Genomic DNA, 16,167 nt, shown 5'->3' on the forward strand with positions numbered 1-16,167 from the left:
CAATGAAGTCTTTTTTGATTGCTTAATCTTTTATTTCTAGTCTGAAAGATTCCAGCATGACCCACAAATGGTCTTTGCCAGCGATGCATGAACTTTTAGGTCTCCATAGAAAATGGGACCCTGAACAGCAAAGAGGAACCAAATAATACATAATGTGGAAATCTATTTTCATCAAAGGAAACCACATGTAAAGGGGCTGAGCAAACTCTGCTGCCTGAAATTTAACTCATGGTCTCCACAAACAAATAAAAACACTTTTCAAGTCCAACATGACAGGTCTATGCTCCATCAATCTAACCAGCTGGAGCCAGACCTTAGATATGTGGGAATAGAAAAAGAAAAAGTCCCTTCTGAAACCATGAAGATGTTGGTGTTCCTCTTGTCAGTCTTTTTTGGGGATAAGGAGGAATGGGGCAAAGGACCCAATATGGTTTAGGTCAGAGACAGTCTATTAGATTGCAATCCAAAGCCCCACCCAAATTTACTAGCGGGAAGTATCAGATCTGCTGAAATGAGGGAAATAACGTCAAAGCCATCAAACCTAGACTGATCTGATAAAGCCAACTGGTGCTAATTCCAGAAGCTGGGCTGCCGTTTCAGAATGCGAGCTCTTGGACCACTTCAGGTTGGAATAATTCCAGCCTCGTCACTAGCCCTTGATAACTGCAATTGGTCGGAGTTTGATGGCTTTCTTGCTGATGCCAGCATCATGACATGTGTTGACCACATCTGTCACATTCTTGTACGACTCTGGCGCCTGGAAAGATAAAAGAAATCAGTGATATGCCTAATCTAATTGTAATGTAGATCTTTCACTAGAAGTCCCAAGAGGAAAATATTTGTAGTCTCAGCTCTTAGCAGAAGTTGCAAAATTCATCAAAGGTAAAACATGGACTGTGTTTTGAGTCAAAACTTTTGACATCAATGTTAGCATCAGGATCCACTCTTTAAAGATATTCCTGAGAAAAACCAAGCTAGAATCTCTAATCATTTAGAACATTAGGAAGTATTTCTTCACCGAAAGGGTGGTTGATCGTTGGAATGATCTTCCACTTCAGGTAGTTGAGGCCAGCAATGTGCTCGATTTTAAGAAAAAATTGGATAAGCATATGGGTTCACTTTGAGGACGTGCTTAGGGGGGAGGGTTCTTCGAGAGGGCAGACGGCCCTTTTCTGCCGTCATACTCTATGTTTCTATGTAACAAGTGGTCTGTTCCTTCACAAATCAGCTCAAGATTTTTTATTTGGATGTTGCAGACCATTGTCAAAGTACATTGTAGAACCCGATAGAAACTGACCCAAGTGTGTTAGATCTTCTTTGCTGACACTAAGCATTTTCAACTTTTCTATACAGGACTCACAGGGAAACCGTTAAGACTTTTCTTGACAGTGTTTGCATATCAAGGCACTAGAAAGGACATATGGTTCTTCTGTACCTTGGAAAAAGTGGAGTAAGTTTCAGAGACACCTGCTTATAAGAAAATCTTTCCTATGGGATGATGTTTAGTGGACATTATTTTTTCCTTTTCTTGAAAATTCCAACATGCTTATCATGAACTATAAGAGATCTTAAACTGCAAATAAAAATACCTCAATAGTCACAACCCAGATTATGGCTACTTCACAAAAACAGCAAGAGGCCACCATAGAAAGACATGGTGTGATCCAACTTTAGATGCCGAGATACTAGTCGGGAAAATGTTGCCACGAGACACCTGCTTTTTATACCTCTTCCATGACCAGCTTTGGCGATGCCACTCGGATGGCTATACCCATGTCCGCCAGTTTGTCTAACACATCCTGAAAGTCCAAGTTTCGGCGAGACTTGGCTCTGGACAGCGCACGTCCCTGAAAAGACAAGCAACACTCTAGATTCTGTGACAACAAATTCTCTGTGCATATGTGTTACCATACAAAAATTTGAAAGTAACAGATTTAAAGTGCTTTCTTTTTAAAGATGCTTTTAACTGAACTATTGTATTTTAGAGATTCTTTTTTTACATTTATTTTCCCAGTCCCTTTTGTGTTTACCTTATATGTTCCTCACATTTTCTACATCAATTGTATTTCCCCCCCCCCCCTTCCCTATTTGTGTCCATGGCCTGTTGGTCCATAATTACCTAGTATGTATTGTTGTCAGTCTTGCAGTTTTCATAGATAAGTATGTTTTAATTGTTATATTTTTGTTTAAATGTTATTTTATACCTTGTACAACGCTTTGTAGTATCGATAAAGCGTTTAATCAAAAAACTGAATAAACAATAAACAGAATAAACAATTTAATTTATTATGGCAGAAGGACTAATTAGAAAAATATTCTGTAAACAACTGAATGATTCTGGGAAAGGTCCTACTCTCACACTGAGGATCAAATAAAGTCACAGCAATGTAATCAACATTTAAAAACCTGTCAGGATGGATGCAACACTCCCTAAAATGAGCCACCTTTCCCCCTTTGCCCTTCTTCCAAGCCTTATTCCCAAGTCCCCATTTTGTTTGAAACTCACAGCTCCGTGGCAAGTTGTTCCAAAGGTCTCCGTCATGCCTTGCTCAGTCCCTGTCAAGACGTAGCTGCAGGTTCCCATGGTCCCACCAATCAGAACAGGCTGCCCCGTCAGCTGAAATGCCAAGCACACAACTGTCCTGCTTAATTTCCATCTGAAAAAGTCCTTAACATATAATATTTTCCACCAAGAAACAAAAACATTAATTCAGAAAGCTTCTGCTCAGGTGTGAGCAAGCTTAAGGAGAAATTTGCTAATTTTGTCCTGCTAATTTTCTTTCTTTCAGTCCCTCCAGACCGGCACAGAATGGATGAGCTCCCAGGTCACGGCTCAGGTTGTGGAGTTTCTTCAGTCACTGGGCTGGGTTGACAACCCAGCCCAGCGAATGAAGAAACTCCAAAACCCGAGCCGGGAGCACATCCGTTCTGTGCCAGTCTGGAGGGACGATAAAGACCTGTATATTGAGCACAAGAGGGTTTATCTGAAGGGGAGATAAACCGGGACTCTATAGCAGAAGTAACAGCATGGTAAATAAGGGAAATATTAAGTCACCATTGCTCCCCTTTGCTATGGGAATCACAGGGGCTTTTCTATCCTTGTTGGATACAGTTACATTCTTACTTCATCGGTACCATGCAGATTGGACCCCCCCCCCCAGAGTACCTGGTAATCCACAGCAATGAGTGGATGGTGGGGGGGAAAGGCCCGCGTAGATCCTTTCCTGTGCACCAGCAAGGTCTTCTCCTTCCCATCCACCACATGCTGCTCCACCTTGGCAATGTTGTGAGACACATCGTAGATCACATGCAAATCCAGGTCGTCTGGAGTGGTGTTGAAGACTTTCGCAAAAGCCTGAAAGAAAACCGTTATTTATAGGCCACTTCTCCCCCGTTAGATAGTCAGTATAGAACAAAATGCAAGTGCAAGAACCTGATCGCACTCATTGTCTCTGGTTACTCAGAAAAGACGCATCTGATAAGTCGAACAGCAGATGAAGCTATGTCAACACGGGCGAGAGGGAGAACAGATTCTTCCTCTACATGGAGAATAGGAGCAAAAAGACCAACTGACCCATCCTGTCCTATGGTTTTGAATGCTCAAATGAGCTCTCCTTAACCCAGTTATTGGTGTCTGCCTCTTCGGATCTTAATCAAATACTCAAGCACTCCTACCGCCGTTTGTGAGCTAAATAAGAAGAGGTGTCCAAAAAGAGTGGACTGGGCTGCGTCGTATGATAACACGGCTCTGCTAATATAAATTACCCAACCATCATCAATCTACCTTTCTCCCCTTGCCCTTCCCAAGTCATCGGAAAGCCACCAACATCCAGCCCCCAAGACTGACCCCCAGGATCTGCAGTGTTAAAACTACACCTTTATTTTCTCATCAACTCTCCTCGTGCCTGTGCTGCTGTGAAGGTGAAGGATGGGTTGGTTGTGATACTGCATCCCTAAGCCTGCCCTGTCCCCCGGGCTTGCCCAAAATCACTGGTTGCAGTAGATTTTGACCCTGGTGCTAACCATTTGACTACACTAAGATTAGCTATTTTTAGAATTGCTGTCTTTAGCTCAGATCTCCAAGAAATTCCCAACCCGACGGTGCTTTTCTAAAAGTGCTCCCCCATTTTAACAAAGTTGTTGCTCCTGAATTCCAGGACTTTGCCTTCCTTAAGACCCTGGAAGCTCAGGTGTAGAGAATGACATAAGAACATAACATAAGAAGCGCCATCTCCGGAACAGACCCTAGGTCCATCAAGTCCGGCGATCCGCACACGCGGAGGCCCCGCCAGGTGTACCCTGGCATAGTTTTGGTTCCCATATCACTCCAAGCTTCTCGTAAAGAGAAGTGCATCTAGCCTACCCCTACCCATGTCACTTCATGCCACTCATAAGATGTACATCTATCTTACCCTTGAACCCTAGAATGGTGGATTCCGCAATTACCTCTTCTGGGAGAGCATTCCAGGTGTCCACCACTCGTTGTGTGAAGCAGAACTTCCTGATATTTGTCTTGAACTTGTCCCCCCATATTTCAGCCCATGTCCTCTTGTCCGCGCCACATTGGACATTGTAAATAACGTTTTTTCCTGCTCTATTTTGTCGATTCCTTTCAGTATTTTGAATGTCTCGATCATATCCCCTCGTAGTCTCCTTTTCTCAAGGGAGAACAACCCCAGTCTCTTAAGTCTTTCCTCATAATCCAGGTTCTCCATATCTTTCACCGGCTTTGTTGCTCGTCTCTGCACCCTCTCTAGCAGTATGATATCCTTCTTTAGGTATGGAGACCAATGCTGGATGCAGTATTCCAAGTGTGGTCTGACCATCGCTCTATAAAGCGGCACTATGACTTTCTCCGATCTACTCGTGATTCCCATCTTTATCATGCCTAGCATTCTATTCGCGTTCTTTGCTGGGACAAATTTTTCCCTGTTCCCGCAGGAACTGAATTTCCCCATCACATCCCTAAGAGTTTTGTTGCTGTCCCTTTCTCATTCCTGTAAGCTATGCCTTAACCACACAAGCCTCGAACATGTAGGGTTTTAAAGTGTTTGAGGCTTGTGCAGATGAGGACGGAGCTTAGGCATTGGTGGAATGAGGCATTATGACATCACAATCTGAGCTCTAGAATGTTGCTACTTAGGATTTTAAAGTGTTTGAGGCTTGTGCGGATGAGGACGGAGCTTAGGCATTGGTGGAATGAGGCATTATGACATCACAATCTGAGCGCTAGAATGTTGCCACTTAGGATTTTAAAGGGTTTGAGGCTTGTGCAGATGAGGACGGAGCTTAGGCATTGGTGGAATGAGGCATTATGACATCACAATCTGAGCTCTAGAATGTTGCTACTTAGGATTTTAAAGTGTTTGAGGCTTGTGCGGATGAGGATGGAGCTTGCATGAATGGGGCAGGGACAGGAACAGGAAAAGAACTCGCGGAGACAAGGACAAATTTGTCCCAGTGTCATTCTCTATTCAGATGCTTAACATTAGACATAAGACAACAGGCCCAGACTCCTACCTGTCTAGTGAGGAAGGTCATAGAAGAGCGGTTGACCCAGGCATAGTTGCCAGCTCCTGCCATTCCTTTCAGGTAGTCCTGTCCCTCGCTGGAGGAGATCCTGGCACACGCTAACTGTCTGTCATTCACTATGATCTTGTCCCGCTTCATGGCTTTTTCCATAGCCACCAATGCATCTAAAAAAAAGAGCAGAAGCAGCTCAGCAGCTATTTTTTGGCTAAAAGGGGGATCTGTTGTTTCTTGCAAGGTACAAGGAGATCTGTCCAAATGAAGATGCCAGTTTCAATTTCCATTCTGCCCACTCTTCTCAGCGAAAACGAACAAGTTTCACATGATCTCACCTGTCGCAACCTGATGGCCCAGGCCTCGGCTGCCACTGTGGATCATCACACACACCTGCCCCTTGTGGTCGATACCCATTTTCTTGGCTGCATACTCGTTATAAATGTCATCCACCACCTGAATCTCAGCGTAATGGTTTCCTGCTCCCAGGGTTCCCAGCTTCATGTAACGAGAAAACAAGGAAACATCAGCTCATAGAGCAAGAGCAATGTGCAATAATATTTAAAAAATGATAATTATATATAGCGAGAAACACAGCGCAAGGCAAAGAAAAGTCAAATTTACAAACAGGCAAGACACACCGTCCCCTTAAAACACTAGGAATTGAAATCGTTTGTTATGGCAAAGAACCACAGTGCCACAAGACAAAAAGATCTTATTTTTTGAAAAGATGCAGGAACTCTTCTACCTGCTTGAGATAGGAAGGTGCACACTGGTGCTGCCCAGTTCTTACACCCTCTTGAGGCACCTTCCCTTTCAGCCAGATGATCGTTGAGTCAGGAAAAAAAAAACCCTTGGTACATATGCATATTTTCTAAAACAACTACCTAAGTGCCAATTCTGCCCTGCTTCACCTATTCCCTGTCCCCACGGAAACATCACATATCATGAAAAATCAGGAGCCTTTTCTGTATGCCTGCTTTTTATACATATACACCCGTCCACATTACCAGCACATGTAGGGCTCCTGGTCGGGTTTTCTAATAACCCTTGTTTACTCGCAAACATATACGCAGAATTGAAACGGTTCAGCAGACGGCCACCAGGATGATCTCGGGGCTCAAGGGTCTCTCGTACGAAGAGAGACTGAACAAATTGCAGCTCTACACTCTCGAGGAACGTAGGGAGAGGGGAGACATGATCGAAACATTTAAGTACCTCACGGGACGTGTCGAAGTGGAAGATGATATTTTCTTTCTCAAGGGACCCTCGGCCACAAGAGGGCACCCGCTCAAACTCAGGGGCGGAAAATTTCATGGCGACACCAGAAAGTATTTCTTCACAGAGAGAGTGGTTGATCATTGGAACAAGCTTCCAGTGCAGGTGATCGAGGCAGACAGCGTGCCAGACTTTAAGAATAAATGGGATACCCATGTGGGATCCCTACGAGGGTCAAGATAAGAAAATTGGGTCATTAGGGCATAGACAGGGGGTGGGTAAGCAGAGTGGGCAGACTTGATGGGCTGTAGCCCTTTTCTGCCGTCATCTTCTATGTTTCTATTCTGGACACTCTTGGAAAGTATAAAGAAACAGAGGCTCAGGGAAAACAAAACTCTATACTTTTAACTTTTATCTCTCAGCCCAGTGCAAAAGTCTGTTCTCTAGGCATTATCATTTCATTTTCAATTCAGCAACCCTCAGTTTTTAGTCAATTAATCCGCTTCCAGCCTCCTCAAAAAAAAAAATGAATGGCTTACCTCAGCCAAATCAGACATTAGCCGTCTCTTTCTCAGCAGTATAAGTCTCTTCAGTGCCCAGCTTCAACCAAGCAGTAATTGGCTTACCTTGGCCAATACCTTTACTGTCCAAAACTCCAATACATACAGCAAGCTTCTCATCCGGCCAGACTCCCTCTCACCATCTCTCTGGAGGTTTCTTCCCCGAGACCTCTCTCTCTCTCTGGGGCTTCTCTCCCACGAGGACCTCTCTGAATGACTTACAGACTGGGCATATGAACCTCTTCCTGCCTGGGTCCCACCCCATGAATCAGTAGGGTAGCATGTCCATGCAGTTCAGCACCACCTGCTGGATGAGGGTTGAGCTCTACGCTACAGAGCTCAGTGCATCCTGGACCCTGTAGTTTACCCACTAATGGGTCAGCGCCCTCTGCTGCCCATTGACACAATAATACCACTTGCTCGAGACCCCCCGAGGTCGGACGGACCCCCAAACAGGGCCTGCCCGAGCTCTGTCCGGCCAAAAACAGGGACTAGAAACCCCCTAAACAAATTCCAACAGCCCTACCCAGGGAGATGGGTACAGATCACTCAACATCTGCTGATAGAGAAGGGGATATCTTATGTACTATTCCACAGTTTTGTTTTCAGTCTCCACCTGCTGGTCATGATTGGATATATACCCATTCGTAAAGATTAACCTCTACTGGTCTGGAGAGTGCTAAAGAATGCTGTTTTATACCCTCATATCCTTTAGAACACAGGTGTCAAAGTCGGTCCTCGAGGGCCAGAATCCAGTCGGGTTTTCAGGATTTCCCCCAATTAATCTGCATGAGATCTATTTGCATGCACTGCTTTCAATGCATATTCATTGGGGAAATCCAGAAAACCTGACTGGATTCCGGCCCTCGAGGAGGGACTTTGACACCCCTGCTTTAGAATGTTATTTACACCGGGGGTAAACGTTTCATTTTGCTCTACATGTATTTAATTTGAATTGTTGCAACCGCTTTGCATCAACTGTTGCTAATAGAGACCATGTTAAACTAAATGTTTCCCTTTTCTATCTCCTCCCCTCCCCTTTGTTTAGATTCTGCAAAGTTTCACCGTTTCCTGTTCTTACCTGGGGCAAACCCCGTTTCTTGGCCTTGGAAGAGACCTTACTGGGATCAGCCTGTAGCATACGACCATATTCCTCACAATGTTCCTTATCCTCCGCCCAGGCGTAGCCCTCCCGCAGAGACCAGTCCACACCCATTTCCAGGGCCTCCTCCAGGTCCCTGACAAAACAAATCAGCGTGAGTTCTTGATCTGTGCCAGTCCCACAGTGCAGAGTTTTCCAGCCATTTAACCTAGGACTCCACTTTCTGGAAAAGATTGCACTTAAGTTTCATTACCCAAGAAATAAAACTTCTGTAATCTGGCATTTGGTGTCATTTTGAATCAACCTCTTACTTCCCCATCTGTAATTGCCTTTTATCCCTCTCGCCCAGCTTCTGCCACCACTTCCCATATCTAGGCTTTCAGTGCCTCTCCCTCTAATCACAAAATTCATTATCTCAACCGAACAATCTATGGAACATCACATGGTTCAAAATATTGAAGCTCAGACTACGAACCACATGAGGGAGAGGGGCTCAAAGGAATGGGAAGAGATGCACGGGGAAGGCCAGGTCAGGCTAGCAACTCACACTATGCTGATTGTTCTACATAAAAGATGCTCTGCTATACTGAGTTTCCTCATATAAGTACACTTCTCCCTCCGTATTTGCGGTTTCAGCATTCGCAGTTTCGATTATTCAAGGTTTTTAGCTTGCTGGCTCCTCCCTCCAAATTACATCAGCTTGCATAAAGAAATCGCTGATTCTAAGCGTTTACAAAGAAAATCATTGATTTCCAGCACTTTCTTCATCGTGTTTTGCCTCTCCTTCAGGAACAGGCCAGGTCTCCCACCATATTAATGATGGTTTTTAATAGAAAACAGCGAACAACATATGAAAAAGTTATTCACGGTTTTTCTGTATTTGCGGTTCTGTTAATCCCCTATCACAGCGAATATGGAGGGAGAAGTATAAGATGCTTATCATACCAGAATTGCATAATTTAAGCATGATAAACTCAACGATGACACCTGCTGGTTAGCCAGCTGTTTGCAATTCTCTCCTTCCCACCTTCATAAAACCACCTCTATCTTGAAAGCAAGATGTATTCTTTATAATCGACTTTACTAATAATACTTAAAACGCCACTAGGTATACACAGCTGCGCCAACCGAGAGTCATCCATGTGACTACAGGCACCATGCTCCCTACTGTTCCTGTGTAGAAATTCTTACTTTGCATTCATGGGGATAACCCCCTTGGATCCCACACCGACAGGTATGTGGTCAAACATGGCCTGAGCCAGCTGTTCCTTCACAGGCTGCACGTCACCCTCATCAAGGTTTGTGCGCAAGAGGCGCACTCCACAGTTAATGTCAAACCCGACGCCACCTGAGGAGTAAAAAAACAATACAATCAAAACCCAGTCAAACCTTGAGTGGGTTGGATAGCTTACTGGGGGCACAGTGATGGCACAAAAAGGGAGAAAGAGAAAGCACAGGCTGTACTCCTGTTCTTTCGTTCAGACCGTTTTTCAGAGCCACATTACCTCCCTCATCTGAAAATTATAATAACATAACTTTATTCTTCTATACCGCCAACAATCAAACGACTTCTAGGCAGTTTACACAGAAGAGAAGCTGGACAATCAGCGAAGTACAAAATATTAGTAGTATAGACAGTATTAGATATTTGTTATAAATAAAACTTCAGTTAAGAAATGAATTTATCAAATAGTACAGTCAATCTCTTTTCGAAATGCGCCATAAGACTGCATAGTTCCACTAATATAATTACCCAGCCAGGACTGTTGTTTATTTGCTTGAAATGCTAGCATCCTATCCAAAAAAGACCTGTATCTACAGCCAGTGATCTTTGGATAGGCAAATAAATTGCAATTCCTGGTTATCCTTGTAGGGCTGAATAGCACAAAATAAGATAAGATAGGTAGGGGCTAATCCCCAATCAGAATGGGTCTATATGGTATTCATACATTGGGTTATATACTAGGATCTAAGGCTTAGCATGACAGTGTATCTCCTCCTTCTATACATAGAAGACATGATGGCAAATAAAGGCTAAATGGCCCATCAAGTCTGCCCATCCACAGAAACCATTATCTCTTCCTCTCTCTAAGAGATCCCAGGTCTATCCCACCCTTTCTTGAATTCAGACACAGTCTCTGTCTGTATAGACAGCGAGAGCTATTTTATCATGCCAGAAAATAGCACTTGATGAGGGAGCCAATACATGGTAAACAGTCTGTGAACCGCTTAGAATACTCTCTAGTTTATTATATTCAAAATATGATTAAATCTGAATCCAAACCCTGAAGAATGAAACATAAACCTCACTGAATACATAAAATATTTGTTTGCAAATACAAACAAGCAAATAGTTGATACAGAAAGCTGAATCTTTTGGAGGAAATAAAAGTGAACCCTTTGTTAAATAACTGGTGGCACCTTCAAGTGAGCATGCCAGTTTCAGCCCTGGCATTCAAATTGCAACATTTCAAAAGGTCAGGATTTTGACAGACTTTCTTCAGCCATTCTGTAGTAGTTTCATGCAGCTGTTTGGACTCAGCTTGCAAAATTGCTCAGCTCACAGATGGATGACCCGACATTCTCCTTTAAAATATTTGGATATAAACCAAAATTCATCAATCATGGCAAGTCATCCAGTTCCTGACGGAGCAAACTGGCCCCCACTAAATACCTGCATCACCCCAAATTATTTTGACTTATCTGTCCAAATGATAACAACATAAGAATTTGCCTCCGCTGGGTCAGACCAGAGGTCCATCCCGTCCAGCAGTCCGCTCCCGTGGCGGTCCTACAGGCCCATCACCTGTGCAATGGTCCCTGACTATTCCTATAACCTACCTCAACTCCTATCTGTACCCCTCAATCCCCCTATCCTCTGAAGTGTTGTGGATCGCTTACATTATGCAGCAAATGTAGATTTTAAAGTGATCTTTGATTATGTGAGCAACACTGAGTGCCTAGAAATTATCATCAGACATGGTGACATCCCGATGCTGAGGGCGGAACAGTTCTACAAGAAGCTGCAAATTTCACTTCCTTCCACAGCCACTCTTGTCTTCTTACCTGGCGACACCACTGCTTGCGAATCATCCATGTCGAAGGCAGCCATGTTGCCAATGGCAAAGCCATAACCAGAATGTACATCAGGAAGCCCTATGGATCTCTGCAAGAAATCAGCCAACAAATACATCATTTGCCTTTAAACAGTCCCCTTATCGCTCATTTTCTCTGTTGATTATGCCCCTGACTGGTCTTTGGTATAACAGTGCAGCAATCAGTCATCACCTCTGACTCTCTTGCCAAAATAACGATAGGCTGGGCAGAAATGTTCCAACTTAGAACCATTCTGCTAGTCTGATGCCTTAACTTAAGTCAGAGCATCCTGAGAAGCTGAAAAGCCATGCATTATGGCCCAAAACTAAGAGGTGCGACAAACAGCATTGGTGCTTCCTGCGCGCAGAGGTCACCTAAACGTCAATGCATGCCAAGCAAAGTGAAATGTGGATGCTCGACAGGCCAAAAACATGATTTCATGCTTTACAGCAGTTCTTCTCAAACCTGTCCAACAAATATGCACAAGATAGATTTGCACTGAAGAAAACAGGCCTCGATGACAAAAACAACAATCCAAACAGAGGAATCGATCACTCAGCAGCGTTGTTGAACGCTGGAGTCACATAGCAAAAGTATTTGGCGAGTCAATGAGCAGCTCAGAGTCGCACACTACCAAATATTGCCTAGTCCATTTGCACTACATGATAATCGCCTCATCTCTGAAGACTCTTGGCAAAGGCAGATTCGCCGAACCACTATCAGTGTCGAGTCAACCCATTCATTTTGTGCTGTTTACTGCTAAAGCATCTTTTGGATTATCCATTGCTGAGTGATTGACGTCTCTTTCCTCTATTAAGATAGATTTGCATACAGTGGCTCTCCAATATATGCAAATGTTTTTATTCGTATTTAGAGTAGCAACCATAAAAACACAGTTTGTTAGGATGTGCTTTCAGGAAAGGGTTGAGAAGTTAAAGAAGCAGTAAACTCCTTAAAACAGTAACTCACGTGAATAATTCCTGGCAGGGCAGCAACATTGCCGATCTGCTTCATGGCAGGCAGGAAACCTCCCGCACCTGAAAAGAGAAATTAGTTACAGGCACCCAAACACAGCACATAAGTCCCCATATTCAGAAAGTGTTTTCAACAGGGCAGCGTGTGCCACACAAAAACTATCACCAGCAAACAAACAATTTGTTTTTTCATATTTATATACCACTTATAGCATAAGCGGTTCATATTCAGGTCCTCAAGCATTTCTCCCTGTCTGTCCTGGTGGGCTCACACTCTATCTAATGGACCTGGGGCAATGGGGGATTAAGTGACTTGCCCAGGGTCACAAGAAGCAGCATGGGAGATACTATTTTAGTGGACTACAAAGAGAGCTTTATCAACTTTGACAGGTATCAGGTTAGTCCAATAAAAAAGGATTAGAAACCTACGATTGGGATGTTAGTTTACTGTTATTTCCACATATCCAACAACCACAATTCACAAATAAGAAACAAACCCATCCATATTATGTTAAATCTTATATCCCACCGAATCCTTTAGAGTTCTAGGCGAATTACAGGCAACATATTGTTAAATAGAATTTTGTAAAGGGTTATGTTACATAAAGTTATCAAATTATACATACATCTGAGCTAATATATTATAAAGAGCAGCTATCATTAACATTGTTCAAAAGCTGGCTCAGTAGCTCAGGGACATAAGCATAAGTCCCATTTCAGGCTCTCTGTTCCTCACAATGGAAAGGGCTGAAGATTTTGTCATGCTTGCGGGGAATGGCAGGTAAGACTACTGCGACATCCTCTACCTGCCATACCCCGCAAGCATGACAAAACTGCAGACAGTGCAAAACACAGCCCTCAGCCTGATCTACTCACTAAGCAAATATGACCACATCACCATCGCATACCTAGACTCACACAAGTGCGAAATTTTACTGTATATTATTCAAAGTAATGAATGGCCCTCCTACCTAATCGATCGCCTAAACAGGAACAAATCAACCAGACCTAGGAGAACCGAGACCCCATTTACTCACCCCCCAATCAAAGGCACACAGCGCAAGAAGATGTACGAAAGCCTACTAGCAACTCAAGCAGTGAAACTAGACCACCACCTCTCAAACATACTGACAACTATGTCCGACTACAAAATATTCCGAAGGGAAATTAAAACCCTGCTATTCAGAAAATTTATCAAGAAAAACTAAAACATCTCCTTAGTTGTCCCAAATCTTGTAATTTTCCAAACAAATTCTCAACCATGTAATTAGCACATTATGCTGTAACTTTTCCTGGAAGTGTCCAGTTATCTTCTTCTGTAATCCATCTAGAACTGCAAGGTATCAGCAGAATAGAAGTCACTAATGTATTGTAATTTTGCAGAGACAGTATTCATACGTATTCAGAGGAGAGGAAGCAGTCATTACACAGACGACAAAGAGTGTGAGTGTGTGTACAAAAATACATAGAGAACTTTCTTAGATTTACTGTCTTCTTGCTTCCAATATAAGAATCAGTTGGACTGCTAGATGACTTGAGGGGTAAAAGAAGCATTCAAATGAATTCATTGCTTCAGCTTTCACTGAGGAATATGAGGGGGGGGGGGGAGATATCTGTGCCAGAAATGGTATTTAATGGAAGATGTAATGAGGCAATCTGTCAAACTAAAGAGTAGCAAATCACCTAGACCAGATGGTATACATCCCAAAGTAACGACAGAATTTTAAAAAAATGAATTTGCAAAGCATTATTAGTAATTTAATTTTAAAGCTAAGCCTAATACTGGAAGACTGGAGGGTGGCCAATGTAATGCCAACTTTTGAAAGGGGCTCCAAAGTTGACGCAGGCAATTATAGACCAGTGAGCCTGATGTTACTGTGCAAAATGAGACTACTATAAAAGTAATGAATAGATGTAGTCGTTGGGATTCTGCTGGGCACTCGTACCCTAGAGTGGCCAATGGGCTCGATAGATCTGAAAGGACTTACCACCACCACGACAAGAATTGCGAAGTTCTTCAAACATCAACTTCTCCAGAGCATCATTCACATAGAAAACCCCTTCCACCTGCAGCCACAAGAGACAGGGCAAAGCAAATCACAAACCAGTAAGAACAGAAAAGAAGAACTGGAACTGAAAGCTGTCAGGGATAAAAATTAATTAGGTTCATGAAGAATGACTGCGAACATAGGTGGCACCATTTTACGCCAGCACTCTCCAGATACAAAAGAAGGCATATGATCAGATTTTGCAGTGCTGAGCACCTGCAGATCTGGTGGTGGGGAGGGAAATAGAGCAAAATTTCTCAATAATACAGCCGACAAAAAAATCTCACACCAGCACATAAATTTTTACATAAAATGTGCTCCTGTAGAACAAATTGAAGCAGCGTACAATACTTGAAGGAGGGGTAGCAAAACAAAACGGGTAGAGAATTTTTGCGGCAATATCCAAATGCCTGGGAAAGGATTGAAGATGGACTCTCATGGCTTTCTTGAATTGATCTCAGCTTGGAGGCTCGTGGGATGTGTTCCAGAGCGCAGGGCAGAATCTAGTCTAAGGCTGTGCTGTATTATAAATCATTTATTTTATTTGAATTTATATCCTGTCCTCTCAGAAGAGCTCAGAACGGGACAAGTTTATATACATAATAAATCTTAACAAGGCATAACATGGGTTAGTTAATAAAATATAACAGGGTATAGAAATAGAGCATGACATGATAGGGGAGCACAACAGTAGTCAAAAGCATGGCATTTCTTAATAGGATATGACAGGACAAGGCCTCACATGGGATGACATGACAGTACAAGGAACGGCAGGAACATGACGGTGCCTGGCAGGATAACACGTAACTGCTAGGTGTGGTATAGCATGGAATGGCTGGCAAAGTGTGGCACTGTCAGCTGTTTATCAATTTTATATACCGTTTCACCCTAAGTAGTTGACAATGTTTGAGTCTCAAATAGCCAAGCTTCAGAGTGCTCTTGCATTATATAATTGTCTTTGGGTTCCTATAATTTGATACCAAAGAATGGGGACTTTACAAGAAAAAACTGCTTTTCAATCTGTAGAAGACCTTCTTTAGCAGATCTTAAAACATACAGGTACAGTAAACTGGAAATCAAAGTCATGGGCAAGGACTGTGTGAAGCAGTGGTTAGAGCGAAAGGCAAAAAAATCCTACAGTACTGCAGTAATATGTCGAAGAGCAAACAAAAAAAAGAAAACTGCAGAGATGATGTACAAAAAACAAGTCTTTAAATCAAGAAGGAAACAGTTTGTACCCAAAGAATATGGTTCACAGGACTTTCAAAGCTCTGTGCAGTGCAATGAAAACGAAATGCGGTCAAAGTGAAATAAACTCAGACTTCGCACAGAGCTTTTTATTTTTCCAGGGGAGGTTTTTTTTATGCTTATGAGTTTTTTTGCCTGAACACCTTAAGTCACTTTTGTGGCAGGGGGAGGGTTTTCTTCGGAGGCTTTTTCCTCCCGTTTGGGTTTATTTCTGGCACGTGCTGTACCTTTGCCCTTCTATATGGTATTGTCTATGTGAAAGTGTTATTCAATCTGATATTTGATTTTCACTGCATCCGTGTAATTTATATCAAGGAGCATTCCAGACACTTATTTTCCTGTTCATCCATTCTTCTACACCCATGTCTGAAAGACAATTCAATTACCTTTCCAGATGA

The 16,167-nt window shown here is 42.9% G+C and overlaps 1 protein-coding gene across 2 annotated transcripts in view; it reads right to left on the reverse strand.

The window, feature by feature from the left end:
• The window catches only part of RTCB (RNA 2',3'-cyclic phosphate and 5'-OH ligase), a 23,193-nt gene continuing 7,026 nt past the window's right edge, over positions 1-16,167 (reverse strand). Inside the window, exons 2-12 of one of the 2 annotated variants that reach the window (XM_033951024.1) lie at positions 14,462-14,540; positions 12,469-12,536; positions 11,470-11,569; positions 9,595-9,751; positions 8,383-8,539; positions 5,862-6,021; positions 5,521-5,696; positions 3,167-3,355; positions 2,507-2,617; positions 1,728-1,847; positions 1-757 (exon numbers count right to left, since the gene is read on the reverse strand). In XM_033951024.1, the coding sequence (XP_033806915.1) occupies positions 650-757; positions 1,728-1,847; positions 2,507-2,617; positions 3,167-3,355; positions 5,521-5,696; positions 5,862-6,021; positions 8,383-8,539; positions 9,595-9,751; positions 11,470-11,569; positions 12,469-12,536; positions 14,462-14,540 (1,425 nt within the window). In that variant the 3' untranslated portion in view covers positions 1-649. The remainder of the gene's footprint in view (positions 758-1,727; positions 1,848-2,506; positions 2,618-3,166; positions 3,356-5,520; positions 5,697-5,861; positions 6,022-8,382; positions 8,540-9,594; positions 9,752-11,469; positions 11,570-12,468; positions 12,537-14,461; positions 14,541-16,167) is intronic. The other variant, XM_033951025.1, reaches the window with a different exon arrangement.

This window comes from Geotrypetes seraphini, chromosome 7, assembly GCF_902459505.1.
Source record: "Geotrypetes seraphini chromosome 7, aGeoSer1.1, whole genome shotgun sequence".
NCBI lineage: Eukaryota > Metazoa > Chordata > Amphibia > Gymnophiona > Dermophiidae > Geotrypetes > Geotrypetes seraphini.